This window comes from Eumetopias jubatus, unplaced genomic scaffold (genome assembly GCF_037043125.1).
Source record: "Eumetopias jubatus isolate StellerSeaLion01/CBP00866 unplaced genomic scaffold, mEumJub1_p1.0 scaffold_12, whole genome shotgun sequence".
Classification (NCBI taxonomy): Eukaryota; Metazoa; Chordata; class Mammalia; order Carnivora; family Otariidae; genus Eumetopias; species Eumetopias jubatus.
Genome location: NW_028274818.1, coordinates 12142791 through 12158803, shown reverse-complemented (window position 1 = coordinate 12158803; position 16013 = coordinate 12142791). Strand labels below are relative to the sequence as shown.

The 16013-nt window shown below is 39.8% G+C and overlaps 1 protein-coding gene and 1 pseudogene across 1 annotated transcript in view; one reads left to right on the top strand and one right to left on the bottom strand.

The window, feature by feature from the left end:
- The window catches only part of IARS2 (isoleucyl-tRNA synthetase 2, mitochondrial), a 60907-nt gene that overhangs the window by 39412 nt on the left and 5482 nt on the right, over window positions 1-16013 (top strand). The window contains exons 15-21 of the mRNA XM_028104664.2: window positions 6709-6817; window positions 8746-8848; window positions 10241-10366; window positions 11206-11337; window positions 12155-12261; window positions 13013-13158; window positions 13884-14074. Coding sequence (XP_027960465.1) covers window positions 6709-6817; window positions 8746-8848; window positions 10241-10366; window positions 11206-11337; window positions 12155-12261; window positions 13013-13158; window positions 13884-14074 — 914 coding nt within the window. The remainder of the gene's footprint in view (window positions 1-6708; window positions 6818-8745; window positions 8849-10240; window positions 10367-11205; window positions 11338-12154; window positions 12262-13012; window positions 13159-13883; window positions 14075-16013) is intronic.
- On the bottom strand, window positions 6067-6494 carry LOC114210396 (small ribosomal subunit protein uS8 pseudogene; annotated as a pseudogene).

Here is a 16013-nt window from a genome sequence, read left to right as displayed (position 1 = left end):
AAATAATTGTTTTTCAAAAATTTTAAACAGATTTTATTTTTTAGAACAGTTTTAGAGGAAAGTACAGAAATCCCATACAGTCTGCCTCCCCTCCCCCCCCCCACTGTCAGCCAACACTACAGAGGTCCACTTGTTACTGTCGATGGACCTCCACTGACAAATCATTATCATCCAGAGTCCACAGTTTACATTAGCGTTCACCCCTGGTGTTGTATGTTCTGTGGGTTTTGACAAATGTATAATGACATGTATCTACCATTATAGTATCACACAGAATAGTTTTTACTGCATGAAAAGTGTGTGCCGCCTCCATCCCTTCTTCCCTGCTAACCCCTGGCAACCACTGATCTTTTCACTATCCGTAGTTGTGCCTCTTTCAGAATATTATATAGTTGAAGTCATAGAGTATGTAGCTTTTCGGGTTGGCTTCTTTTACTTAATAACATGCATCGATGGTTTCTTCATGTCTTTTCCTGGCTTGATAGGTCATTTCTTTGTAGTGCTGAGTAGTATTCTATTGTCTGGATGGGCCGTAACTTATTTATCCATCACCTAGTGAAGTAATTAGTGTTTTAAAATACTTATTCTACTTCATTTCTGTTTTTTTCCCTAAGGTTTTATTTATGTCTTTGAGAGAGAGAGCATGCCAGAGAGCAGAAGGGGGGGAGAGGAAGAGGGACAGATCCCAAGCAGACCCCCCACTGAGCACGGAGCCAGGCCTGGGGCTCCATCCCAGGACCACCCCCCCCCAGGGCAAGACTTGAGCCAAACCAAGAGTCCGATGCTCAGTTGACTGAACCACCCAGGGGCCCCTCTTTTTTTTTTTTAACAAATAGAAATAAGATGATTTTTTGAAAGAGAAACTAAGATTTGCAACTTAGATTTACAAATGACTTTTTTTAAAAGGTCACCCTTTTAAGAACATATATAATACTTTTTAAAAGCCTAATTTTAAAAATTAATAATTATATTTTAACATTTTTTACAAATTATTTTTGGTTTAAATTATTTTCAGATCTTACATTGGTTAAGCAGTAGTTTTGACAAATACGGTTTTGTGCTGGTTCTACAACTTGCCTTCTTAAATGCAATAATCTTAAAATTTATCAATTAAGGTAAGTTAAACAAATCTAGTAATGAAATTATAGATTAGTCAAGTTTTATGGCTGATTTGCTTTGATAGTTTTTTTTTTTTAATAATTGGCTTATTCTTTATTTACTGCCATGCCTAAATCATAATCTTAGAGGTGTATTGTTCTGAACAGTGTATTATTCCCTCTAAATACTAATTTTTATAATTTTCCTAGGAGAGAAAGTTGCCGTAATAAAAATACTTTTTGCCACATAGTTAACTGTTACTTTTCCTGGAATTTTACAACTCCCAAGTTTATTTCTACCTCCATAAGAAAGTTCCTATTTTTTCTTTTACTAAAAGGTCTGGGGTGTGTGGCTGGCTTAGCTGGAGGAGCATGCAACTCTTGATCTCGGGGTCGTGAGTTCAAGCGCCACGTTGGGGGTAGAGATAAATAAAACTTAAAAAAAAAGATCTATTCAGGGAAAAAAAAGATAAAAGATTAAAAACTAGAGAAATAATTGGCACCATTCCTCCGCCTTGTACATTGCTATTTGAATGTAATTTGGTGCAAACTTACTGTAAAGAATTTTTGCATTACGCATCAAGAGCTTTGGAGTGGTTTTCAGTCCTTGGACCAAAAAAATTCTATTTGTAGGCATCTCTCCTGTTGAAGTAATCAGATCTGAATGGAGAATTATGTGTGAGGATATTCATTATGGTGTTATTTTTTTTTACAGTGTTACTTCTGACAGTACATGATTTGACACAGTAGCTCATTGTCCATGTGTAGATAAATGACTTTAGCAATATGATATAAGTTGATATGACAGAGTAATATGCAGCCATTCAGTCATGTTTTTGAAAAATAATTGTGGGTATGGTTTTATCTAAGGGCATGTTACATTTTATTTTTTTTATTTTTCTAAAGATTTTATTTATTTATTTGAGAGAGAGGAGAATGAGAGACAGAGAGCACGAGAGGGAAGAGGGTCAGAGGGAGAAGCAGACTCCCTGCTGAGCAGGGAGCCCGATGTGGGACTGGATCCTGGGACTCCAGGATCATGACCTGAGCCGAAGGCAGTCGCTTAACCAACTGAGCCACCCAGGCGCCCCAGGGCATGTTACATTTTAAAAGTGCAGAATACAAAAAGCAGGATGCAGGCAAATTATCTTGATATGCTAACAAACTCCTAGAAATGTTGATGAGCATAGACAGAATACTGGAAGGAAGTACAGTGAAATAAAGTGATAATCTCTAGGTAGTGGGATATATGTGATTTTATTTTTTTGAACTTATCAGTGTTTTACCAATTTCTTGAAGTGAGAATGTCCATTTGTTAGAAAAAAATCATTTCTAAAAATAAACTGGCTAAAATAGGAAATAGTCCCAGTAATTCATTATATGAGGTTGTACAGTAGTTCCACAGTATTCCAGCCCTTGAGCTTGACTTTTCTTCCTATTTCTTACCATCCAAGACTAGACTTATCTTCATTTGGAAAGTTCACACAAGCTTTAATTTTTTCATTTGTTGTCCAGAACTTTGCTGTGCCCGATCTTCTCCCGGCCCCAACCCACTCCGTCTTTCTCCACTGTTTTCACACACCACCTTGAAAGGCTGTGGCTTGCAGAAATTTTCTGGGACTACACCCCCCTTTTCTAGGATGATATTTGCTTCTTACCCAGTTCCAGCAATTCAACATGTATATGAGAATGAGAAGACATCGAGACTTTACCCTTGCTAAATATTAGCTGTTTTGTTGTGCTCTTATTAATTGCCTGATATCCTCTTGTTTTATTAGAATGTTACAACATATATTTCCAGGACAGGATCAGAGACTATATATTTTTAAAATAGTTTAGGAGAACTAATCACATTTTCACGAGTATTGTTTCATATAAGAATGGTTTGAAAAAAATGTTCGGAATTTGCCATCAGGAAATACCAGTGCTCTTTGTGATCTATCTTTGTAACAATTAACATTTACTGGTTGTTCCCTGTGTCCAAGCATGTTCTCTCACTTCTTTAGTCTCTGTAACAATCTTATGAGGTAAACAGATTTTGGTGTTGTCCTCATTTTAGTGAAGAAGTGGGAACGATGGAAGGTTAAGCTGAGCCCCCACAGCTGGTCCACAGCACAGCCGGGACTCAGACCCGGGAGTCTGAATACAGCACCTGTACCATCTTCAGACGGCTTTTGTCCTGACTCCTGTAAAGCCTTGGGCAGCAGCCAGCTTTTTAGACACTTTAGGGCTGACAGAGATTTTAGAGATGATTGAAAGCCCTTGTGTTTCAGGTTTGTTAATCAAGGCTTGGGAGCAACACCTGTGCTAAGAGGACAAAACTGTAGTCTGACGCCAGGCGAGGGATTGTGAGTGATCATTTCACGAGCCCACAAGCAGGCATCTGTCAGAGATGAAGAGGGTTTGCTGATACTTGCTGTTTCATTATCTACTTATTTCAGGAGAGGATTGCCACCAGCATTCTGTTATTGATCATCTCATTGAAGGTTGCCATATCCGAAATGTGGTCACCAGCAAGAAGTGAACATTCTGGGTGGGAGGGGATTTGAGCTCCAGCATCGTAAAAGTTGAGGGTCACAAATGGTTACAGATCAGGAGAGGAAGAAGAAGAGTAGGGAATAGACGTAGCACTCTAGATGTTGAGGCTAAGACATTTTGTTCTTACTGCACATATGCATTTGTCTTGTTATAGCCTCTTAGACTTTCGTAGCTGCATGGACTGGCCGAGCTGTAGTTTTGCCTTGATGACACCCAACACAGTTATTTCTTATGTAACATAAAATCCATCTCATTAGTAATCAGCTCCAAGAAGGCAGCTACCAGATTTCTTTACATTCCCCCCTCCCAGTGTCTATTACCCGACAGTACCTGTCGGGTAATAAGTGCTCAGAAATATTGAATGAATTGAACTGGCTTGATTTAATTATTTTAATTTTGTCTCCCGCTCCAGCCAGATGCTCATTGTCACATGAGAATTACAACCCTGAATCCTCAGTATTAGGACGTAAGGACAAATCTTCATTTCACAACTAAAGGGGATTGCGGGGGCTTCTTAGAGTTGTGAGTTTAGATTTAAAATATGGAAGTAATCTTCCCCAAAGACCTCATGTTCTTTTAAAAAACAAAACCAAAAAAAAACTGGGGCACCTGGGTGGCTCAGTTGGTTAAGTATCCGACTCTTGGTTTTAGCTCAGGTCAAGATCTCAGGGTCATGAGATCGAGTGTGTGTTGGGCTCTGCGCTCAGCACAGAGTCTGCCTGAGATTCTCTCTCTCTCTCTCTCCCTCTCTGCCCCTCCCCCCCACTCACATGGGCTCTCTCTTTATTTTTTTTAATTAATTTTTAAAGATTTTATTTATTTATTTGACAGAGAGAGAGACAGAGAGGGAACACAAGCAGGGGGAGCGGGAGAGGGAGAAGCAGGCTTCCCGCTGAGCAGGGAGCCCGATGTGGAGCTCGATCCCAGGACCCCAGGATCATGACCTGAGCTGAAGGCAGATGCTCAATGACTGAGCCACCCAGGCGCCCCACAGGCTCTCTCTTTAAATAAATAAATAAAATCTTTAAAAAAACGCAAACATTTTACTTTGAAAAGTCACAGAGTAAAGAAGTATCACATACCCTTCATCTAGATTTTCCAAAGTTAGCATTTTACTATGTTTGTTTTATATATTTTTTCTCTGTATATATAAACACTTTTCTGAACCATTTAAGGGTAAGTTGCAGACTTGATGCTCTTTTATCCCTAAATAATTTGGTGTATATTTCCTAAAACCACAACACTCTCTTGTATAACCAATACAAATATCAGAATCAGGAAATCAACACTGATTCCATCCTTTTACCTATAGATCTTACTCACCTTTCACCCAGTAATGTCCTTTATCGGAAAAGAAAAAAAATCTAAAGGGTCCTTGAGCCAGCCTAGGGTCATTTGCGGCATTTAGTTGTCCTATCACTTTAGTCTCATTTTGTTCTTGTCTTTCATGTCCTTGACATTCATGAATGTACAGGTTATTTTGTAGATGGTGCCTCATTTTATGTTTGTCCCTCATGATGAGATTTAGACTATGCATTTTGGGCAGGAATATCACAGAAGAGATACTGTGTCCCCTTCAGTACATCCTAACAGAAGTCACACGATGACTTACTGGTGATGTTGAACTTTGATCCCTTTAGGTGGTATCATCCTGTTTTCTCTCTTTCTCTCTTGTGGTTATTTCTCACCCCATCTCCCTATAGGAATTGTTGCATTAGTAAGTATCTTGTAGGAAGATACTTTAAGACTGGAAATACCCTGTTTTTTCACCAAATTTTCACCTAGTGGTTAAGCACCCTTGATGATTCTTGACTGAAATGATTGTTACTTACAATTACAATGTTTGCCAAATGGTCTTTTATCTCAGATTATTTTAACTCTTGAATTAACCGTGGTTTATTGTTGAATGCAGAAGTAGCTCTCAACCTTGCTTATACATATGTCCCAACAAATTTGGCCACATTTTTTTCTTTTGCTATCTTTTTTGAAAGACTTGATTTTTTTAGAGCAGTTTGAGATTTATAGCAACATCAGGAGGAAGGTATAGGGATTTTCCACATCCCTCTTGCCTCCACAGACACACAACCTCTCTCATTGTCTGCTTCCCCCAGCAGAGTGGCACATTCGTTATAAGAGATGAACGTATAAAGTGACACATCATAACCACCCAAAGTCCACAGTTTGCATTACGGTTCACTGTTGGTGTTGTACATGTTACGGGTTTGGAGAAATGGATAATGGACATCTATCCATCATTATAATATCACATAGAGTATTTTCATTTATAAAGTTATTAGATGCTCATTTTCATAGAAGATGTAACTGGAAATATTGATATTGGTAATTATTAATTAGTCCCTAATTTAGGTAGTGTTTTAGTCGCCTATGGTTAGGAGATCATACTCTAACATTTATTCTCTTTATCTTTTTTTTTTTTCCATTGAGGCATTTTATTTGCAAGTATGTATTACATCCCTAGAAAAAGAATCCCAGGATTTTCCCTTCTGTGTGTTTTCGTCTTGCTTCTTCATTGTCCATGATGCCAGCTGAGGTTTTCAGGACAATGAAACCAAACTGGCGGGACGGGAGCAGGTTGTTCTACCATTTTTCTAGATCTTTCAGTTGTACATCAAATCTGGGGCTGATCACTCCACACTTGTTTAACCTGCCCATGAGGTTCACAACAATTTTCCCTGCTCTGTGATCATCAGTGATTTTAAATTCGCCAATGTAACCATACTTCATTATCACAGTGAGAAACCGGATGATGACTTTGGAGCATGGCCTAATAAGAACCTGGCATTTGCCTCTCTTCTCAGCATTGTTAATGCGCTTGAGAGCATCTGCCAGGACATTCATGTGCACCGTTAATGGCAGCATGGAAAGATGGCGGAAAGAGCTATTCTCATAGGCAGTGGGGGTAAGAGCTCAAGTGAATGCAATTTAAATCTCAGGTATAACATGACACAGGAAATAAATAACATGATTACTTTTATTAACACTTTGATACATATTTTCATTTTCCAGTTTTAATTAACTTTAACTTCTGTGTTTTTTAATGTTTGTTTTTGAGGTACTGACCAAAGAGCAGATTTGTACTTGGAAGGAAAAGACCAGCTTGGCGGGTGGTTTCAGTCTTCTTTATTAACAAGTGTGGCAACAAGGAAAAAAGCACCTTTTAAGTAAGTGTTAAACCTGAGCTAAACAAGTCTTCACACTTTAAGTACTTCTGCTGGGTACTCGCTTTATTGCACTTCGCAGGTACTGCATTTTATTTTTACAAATTGAAGGCTCAAGACTTCCGTGGAGGAAGTAGCTGCAGATGTGGTAGAAACAGCAGGAGACCCAGAATCAGAAGTGGAGCCTGAAGATGGGACTGAATTGTGCGATCTCCCGATACAGCTTTCACAGATGGGGGGTAGCTTCTTGTGGATGAACAAAGAAAGTGGTGTCTTGAAATGGAATCTGCTCCTGGTGAAGAGGCTGTGAAGCTTGTTGGAGTGACAGCAGAGGCTGTGAAGCTTGTTGGAGCAACAGCAGAGGCTGTGAAGCTCGTTGGAGCGACAGCAGAGGCTGTGAGTGAAGCTTGTCGGAGCGACAGCAGAGGCTGTGGAGCTTGTTGGAGCGACAGCAGAGGATGTAGCATATTACGTCAGCTTAGTTGAGAGAGCAGGGGCAGGGTTCCAGAGCGTTGGTTCCAAGTTTGAAAGTACTATTCCGGGTAAAATGCTATCAGATACCACATGAAACAGAGAGACGGTTCATGAAAAGCCGTCAATCACTGTGGCAAACTCCGTTGTTGTCTTATTTTAAGAAATTGCCACAGGGGCGCCTGGGTGGCTCAGTCGGTAAAGTGTCTGTCTTTGGCTCAGGTCCTGATCCCGGGGTCCTGGGATCGAGCCCTGCGTTGGGCCCCCTGCTTAGCGGCGAGCCTGCTTCTCCCACTTCCTCAGCCCCTCCCCCTGCTTGTGCTCACTCTCTTGCTCACTCTCTCAAATAAATAAAATCTTAAAAAAAAAAAGAAATTGCCACAGCCACCCCCACCGGCAGCACCCTCTACCCTGGTCAGTCAGCAGCCATCAACCTCCCACAGCAAAAGGATTACAATTTGCTGAAAGTTCAGGTGATAGTTACCATTTTGTAGCAATAAAATATTTCTAAATTAAGGAATGTACATTGTTTTTTTAGACATAAAGCTATTATACACTCAGTAGATTACAGTATAGTATAGACATAACTTTTATGTGCACTGGAAACAAAAAAATGCCTTTGACTCACTTTACTGCAATAGTCTGGAGCCACAGCTGCCATATCTCCGAGGTATGTCTGGATATAAAACATCTTTACTAGCTTAATCTTTTGTTTCATGAGAGAAATAAGAATTTGAAGTAAGAGAGAGACAAAGGAGACAGTAATACAGAGAAGTCTCGTCACTGGTACACCCTGTTATTCCCACAAGAGGTAACAGCATTGACTGGAACAGTGGGGACATCTGTGAAGAGCTAGATCTTGAAATACGGGAAGACTTGACATGGAGGAATATAGAGAAGGGCACTCTACGTTGATTGAAGGCAGCCTGAGGTCACATATCCTTACATTCGTAATATCCACAGGTGGCTAATGAACTGAAACATTCCTGTAGTGAATTTTATTAGATTGTTGCTGTCTCACAATGAAAATCCATCCCAGAATAATTTCCGTGTTTGTTTCTTGTATAACATGCTTTTAAACGCCAATAGAACAACAGATCTATTTGTCTCAAATTGTCTTTTTGAAAATAATCTTGAGTTGATAATCTGCTCTTTTTAAGACATACTTTTTCCTGGTTAATTTTAATGATCAAAATCAATACATAATAGATGCTCAGGAAATATTTGTGTATGAATGTAAACATCAAAAATTTTTCTACGTATAAGAGCTTACTGTCTAACAATCATGATAAATAAGCAGCTGAGAATTTGACTTTCAAGAAAAGCTTTCATACATAATCCGTTAAGAAAAATCCTGTTTTTTTTTTTTTCAAGCTGAAGTAATCTTTAAGCTATAAATGATCTTCAAAGAGATCATTATAACTATGTTTATTATCATAACGGCTGATTTGTCTTCTTAGGACAGTGGTGGTTCATGGATTCACCCTTGGGGAAAAGGGAGAAAAGATGTCCAAGTCTCTTGGGAATGTCATTGATCCTGATGTGGTCATCAATGGAGGACAAGTAGGTGGTTCTCTAAAACCTTTTTTGTTTTGGGGCACCTGGGTGGCTCAGTCAGTTAAGTGTCTGCCTTCGGCTCGGGTCATGGTCACAGGGTACTGGGATCGAGCCCCATATCGGGCTCCCTGCTTGGTGGGGAGTCTGCTTCTCCCTTTGCCGCTCTCGTGTTCTCCCCCACTCTCTTTCTCTCTCAAATAAATAAATAAAATCTTTTAAAAAAACAAAAACAACTTTTTTTGTTCTAACGCTTTTAAGTTGGCAGCCAAAACCTTAATGTAGTTATTTCAGTGTAAAACAACAAAAATATCAACAACAACCATCTTTTATGCTAATAGCAGATGCCTTACCATGTTTTAAATCTAGACTTTTTTTTTCCTCCCAAATTTTTATTTAAATTGTGGTTAGTTAACATGTAGTGTAGTACTGGGTTCAGGAGTAGAACTTAGTGTAAATCTAGACTCTTAATGATTTTAATGAAAAAGAGAAGGGCTGGGATTGTGGCCCCATTGGCTTATTTCAGGTCTGAATCTCTAATTAGGTCCTGAACCATGCTATCCACCTCCTCCCTCCCCCTTTTTTAAGATTTATCTATTTTAGAGAGAGAGCATGTACGCAAGCAGGGGGAAAGGACAGAGGGAAGGAGAGAGAGAAAATCCCCACTGAGCATGGAGCCCAACGCGGGGCTCGATCTCATGACCCTGAGATCATGACCTGAGCTGAAATCAAGAGTCAGATGCTTAACTGACTGAGCCATCCGGGCGCCTGATCCCTTCTTTTAATTGGAACTTCAAAAATTTGTGAAAATGTATTTAAAAAAACAAAAATTTACAGTTACATGGAAACAGTGTAAGAAAAAAATGAGATTGCAACTTCATGTTTCATTATATTCTTGGAAATTATACACTTTAAAGCAAATCATTGATGGACATCAGATCTGGGGTTGCTAATAATTTGCTTTCTTTTGGAGTTGCTTTCAGAAAAGAAATCACTTGTCTGTTATTTTACTCCTTTGGCTTTTTACTGCCCTCCTGTCCAGGAATCCTTGCTGTATGTGGAGTTGCTGGGGAGTGCCGGAAGGGAAAAGCAGCCCCTCTATTCCCCTTCCTCCATCAGAGAGGCGTCAGGGCTCCACTGAGGCCCCAGCTGTGCTAGAAGGACGTGTGCAGACACGCCCGCGTCTGCACAAGCAGTGGGACCGCAGAGCGCACGCTTTCGCAGTGTGGTTTACGTGCAGCTGATTCTGAGATTGTTAGCCCTGTTTCATTACAGTGCAGGGGGATTTGATGCCCAAGTTGTGCTCAGATATTTCTGAGGAGGAATACCTAAAACATTTGATCACCTAATTAGAATTGAAAGCCATTTATATGTTTACATGTCTTTTTTCTCCACTGAAAGGATCAAAAAAAGGAGCCTCCCTATGGTGCTGATGTCCTTCGCTGGTGGGTAGCGGAGTCCAACGTCTTCACTGAAGTGACCATTAGTCCATCTGTACTTAATGCTGCCAGAGATGATATTAGCAAGGTCAGAGTCATTATTCTTCCTGTTTCTGAATAAAAGGTCAGCTAAATAACTTTTTTTAAAAATGAGGAACATTTTGTTTGGTATTGCAAAACAGCAATGGAAAATGAGTTTCCACACGTTGTGAGCATTTAAAAATAATCCTGTTTGTTTAAAAATATTAATAGTGTAATCCTAAAAACTTTATATGTTGTCTTTTATACTTCATAAAATATAGCATAATACAAAATGGTAATTTAATATACTTTTTTAAAAAAATATTTTATTTGTTTGACAGAGACCTAGCGAGAGAAGGAACATAAGCAGGGGGAGTGGGAGAGGGAGAGGGAGAAGCAGGCTCCCCGCCAAGCAGGGATCCCGATGCGGGGCTCGATCCCAGGACCCTGGGATCATGACCTGAGCCAAAGGCAGACACTTAACAGTTGAGCCACCCAGGCGCCCCTAATTTCATATACTTCTCATGTGCTCAATGACCTTTCACATTTATTCCATTTATCTTTATTTTTGCCTGTGAAGCAGGTGAAAATAATATTTTTACCTATACAGATGAACAAACCGGGCCACCGAAAGGCGGTTTGGCTTTATAAGGTTATAAAGAAATATAATGAAAAATCAGTCTTCATGTGTAAAGTCCAGGGGTTCGTTCTGTAACTTGGCTATTGAAATGAGAGTCTCTTTTTTTGCATTTGTAGTCTCATTTAGGAATGATATTTTTTAAAACAGTATCCCATTAAGAAAGTAACATGAGTTGTATAAAAATTATAGAAAAATAAAATAACTTTTCAGCAAGAATTGAAGGCCTCGTGTATTTTTTGACTGCATGTTTTTTTCAACCTTAATAGCTCAGGAACACACTCCGCTTTCTTCTGGGAAATGTCGCTGGTTTCAACCCAGAAACAGACTCCGTCCCTGTTAACAGTATGTATGTTGTAGACCAGTACATGCTGCACTTACTGCAGGGCTTAGCAAACAAGGTCAGTATGAATTAGTAAGCTCTTGGGAAATAGAAATATCCGTACTGCCAAATGTTGAAATTGGAATTGCGTGCAGGCAGAATAGATGCTACTAGAAATAGTAACGACTGCAGTGAGAAGAGTTATACTTGATAAATTCCACACATTCTGAGGTTGACTTTAGGTATGAAATCTTAGGATTTTTTTCCTGGTTTTTCAAAAGACTATCAGTACCTGGTGGAAACATAGGCCCAGGCCTCAGACCACATTTTTCTCTCAAGATCTGCTTTATGTATTTCTCCAACAAGAAGGAATAAAGTAGAGCGGTATTTTATCTGCAGATGAACCCATCAAACTATAGAAATAACTGAAATGACTATTCCTATGTGTTTTGTAAGATACTTCTCATTTATATATAAACAAAGATAATGTGTGTTTTCTCAAAAATTGGAAATGTGGTTGCTTCCATGTACCGTTAAGTCAGAGACATACCTGCAGATTTTTGCCCTCTTTTACTTTTCAGGCATAAATGAGGGAACATTGGTAACTTGCATTCTTTGCTATTTTAAAATGGTGTAGTTTATCAGTTTAAACCTGATCCCTTCCTTTGATGAGTGTTTTATCTAGTTCCAAGAGTAGAATATTCAGTATTTTCTGACAGTAGTTGAATTTGATATCCAGAAATGTTTGAAAGATCCTCAGTCACTCTTGCATATCTCCTTTTTTGTAGTTGTCTGCCTTTGAAACATATTTTGAAAAGGTACATATTTTGCTCATGATGACTTACATTTTCGTTGGCATACCCCAACTTCCAAATTTATTGGCTTTTGTTCCCTAGATTACTGATGCATATAAACAGTACGATTTTGGAAAAGTTGTTCGGCTGTTACGAGCATTTTATACCAGAGAGCTCTCTAACTTTTATTTCAGCATAATCAAAGACCGGTATGTATGACTGAATATTAAAATATTCAACTATTTCTTGAGTGTCTATAGTGGCGAGCAAGATGGGTGACATTGTGCAGTTAAGAAGTTGGGTTCTCAAGTTAAGTGATAATACAAACCTCATAATGTGATTATGAAGAGAGAGAACATAAGGAATGTGCTTTGTGCTGTGTTTGAGAAAGTAAGTGCTCAGGAAGGAATAGGTGCCAGTATGAGGTGAGGAGTGTAGCACCTATCCTCGGGAGTTTGTAAATTTTGAGGAGGAGAGACAAATATACAGGCACCTGTTACCGTGGTGACACATTGTGTAGGTCAGTGATGTGCTTTTAGAGGAAGGCTTGGTGCTTGGTCCTCACCGATAGCAGCCAGGCCTATGTGAGGGTCGGCCCCAGGCCATCAGCACCTCAAGGACCTTACACGCAGGGACTGGGACTCCCTCCGAACACGCTGCTAAGATTGGAAGAGAAGGAGCATCAGCTAATGTCTCCGTTGTCCTCTAACACACGGTTAGCCGTCTCAGCCTCGCGGTGCCTGTGGCACAGCTGCTGAGAGAGGTTCCCCTCCGGGGAGGGAAGTGGGGTAGAGGACTCAGCTGGACAGTTAGGTGACAGAGTATCTGCTGCTTAAGTCCCACGGTGGGCCGAGCTGTAGGATTCGCCCCGCGGCAGGAAGAAGCCCGCCTGAGGCGCATCCTGCCTCTGTATCCTCTGTGTATAAAATGGCCCCTGCTGAGCACATGCTTCTCGTTCAGGCTCTACTGTGAACATGCAGGTGACCCCAAACGGCGCTCTTGCCAGACCGTGTTAGCTGAAATTTTGGACGTCGTGGTTCGTTCGTTTGCCCCCATTCTTCCTCACTTGGCTGAAGAAGTATTCCAGCACATGCCTTACACTGAAGGTAAGGAGTACTTGATGGATTCCTGAGAGGAGAAAGGCCCTTGATGAGGACCGCAACCTCAGATCTCATCTGTTTCGTGGAAGGGGTACTTCCGCGTCTACAGTGAGCGCTTTGTGGCAAGACATGTCTTGGTCCTTCAGTCCTTTGCCCTCGTTTGTCACAGAGTAGGACGGATTTCAGACAGCCTTCAGGCCACCGTGGGAGTGCATTCTGCAGCGTGCGGGCAGCTTGACCGTACTGCAAGATCAGTTTCTTAAATACCTTTATCAGTGTCTGAAATTATGATTTAGGTTTTATTGAAACCAAGTGTAGGGCCTTTTAGTGAATATTTTTATAATAGTCTTTCCCCTCTGATTGTATTAAGCTTATAGAAAATTAGGAACTATAGAAATTTAGAAAGAGGAGGAAAAGTCACTCATGATTTGTCTTACTATCCAAAGACAACTACTGTCAATATTGGGCTATTTTTTTCTATTTTATTTTCTTCTAGGCATCCTTTTTTCCTTTGGGATTTTACTATAATATTTTATCCTTTGTTTAAATTTCAAAATGTGAATATAAATGGTAGGCATTTAGAATGGCTCCATAATACTTACCGTAAGTATCAATTCTTGTTTCCCATGAATAGTAAATATTTAATGGTTAGATCTTTCTATACAGTTTGGAATATATGTAAACTACTTTTATTTTTTATTTTTTTTATTACTGTTTTCTTTTTTTCAAAGAACCCCAGAGTGTTTTTCGTACTGGGTGGATTAGAACAAGTTCTATCTGGAAGAAGCCTGGATTAGAGGAAGCCATAGAGAGCACATGCGCCATGAGAGATTCATTTCTTGGGAGCATCCCTGGTAAAAATGCAGCCGAGTACAAGGTTATCCTTGTGATCGAGCCTGGGCTGCTTTTTGAGATAATAGAGGTGAGTAGCAGTTTGTCTCTTTGGAAGGGATGTTCGTATCCTACCACTTTCACCTGAAATTTGGCTTTTAAAAATCTCTGTATAAGTAAGATTTTTTTACTTTAGATATCTTGTAATCCTGGTATTATCACAGATTGTTTCCTCCTTCTCTATGCTTCCTTTCCCTTCTACAAAACATGTATTCTGTTGCTACATCCTTTGTAAGTTGAGACAGGCAAGGTGCAACAAAGTCCTATTTGAAATGCAAATCCTCGGGGCTGTTTAGGTAAGTGACAGAAACTGATGACATTATTATTACAATACACAAAAATTGAGGGTTTTGTGTTAAGGATCTAGTTTTCTGAGAATTTTGTCCATCTGGACCAGGTTCAAAACAAATCTAAAGAAGATTTCCATCTTTTTCTCAGGAGATTTGAAGAAAATTCCTTTGCTCCAGCAAATTACCATGCCATCTCAAAGCATTCCTCCTATTTTTATTTCCAAAAGAACCATCAAGGTTTTCTTCTTGGCATTCTTAATTGTTCATTGGCCACATTGGCTTATAGCTTAACATATTGACTCAAGACTTTTTAATGCTTGAGAAGAGAATTGACAATATGTTTTTTAAAGTTTTACTGCTATCATAGTTTTCTAAAAATGACCATCTCACTTGGTTGGTATGGCAGTATCGTAGCCAATGAGGTTTATCCGAGGCGTGATTATTGCGAATTGGTTGGTAAGCTCAGGTTCAATTTTTAGTAATGTAATTAAGATTTGAGACTTGCAGTCTGTAGGAGATTATTGATCAGACAGCAGATAATTTCAGTAAGATATTCACATTTTAAAATTTGTAAGTTGGAAGGCACCTGGGTGGCTCAGGTTAAGGATCCAACTTTTTTTTAAATTTTTTTTTTTTTAAGATTTTATTTATTTATTTGACAGAGACAGAGACAGTGAGAGCAGGAACACAAGCAGGGGGAGTGGGAGAGGGAGAGGCAGGCTTCCCGCTGAGCAGGGTGCCCGATGTGGGACTCGATCCCAGGACCCTGGGATCATGACCTGAGCCAAAGGCAGCCACTTAACGACTGAGCCACCCAGGCGCCCTAAGCATCCAACTCTTGATTTCACCTCAGGTCATGCTCTTGGTCACCGGATCGAGCCCTGTGTGGGGCTCGTGCTCAGCAGAGTCAGAGTCTCTCTCTCCTTCTTCTTCTGCCCCCCCCCCCACTCTCTCTCTAAATAAATAATCTAAAATTTTTATAAGTTGAGAAGGGTTTGACTCTGACTCCTTTATTTTGTGAGCAAGGAAACTGAAGACCATTGAAACTGTGACCTAGCTAAGGCTACACAGCCTGGTATGGGGCTTTTCTCCTACATGTCTTGTGTCTTTTGACTTCATTAGTTCTGAGTAGTTAAGCTAAAAAAAAATACAGCTTATTTGGATCATTTATATTGGAAAAAATACTTTGGGATTTTTAAAAATAATGTATTTTTCCTAGGAATTACACTAAGTAGCTGTCAGATGGAGTTCTGAATCTATGAATTACTAATTGCATGAATTTGTTAAAACTAATCTCATTGAGTCTCCTGTTTTTTTCTTGAGTTTTTTAAAATTTGTATTTGAGAGAGTGTGCGAGCAGAGGGAGAGGGGCAGAGGGAGGGGGGAGAGAGAGAGACTCTCAAGCAGGCTTCACACTCAGCACGGAGCCCAACTCGGGGCTTGAGCCCATGACCCTGAGAGCACGACCTGAGCCAAAATCAAGAGTCAGTCACTTGACTAAGCCACTCAGGCGCCTCTTGATTTTTTTTTTTTAAAGGAATGTCTGTATTAGCTTATAAACTCATCTTGAAGATCAGAATTACAATGAAAAGTATAAAAATGTTTATCAAACATCCAACTTTATTGTACTTGAGAATAGCTCTGTGCTTTATTCATTTGGCACCTTTGGTCTGTGTTGCT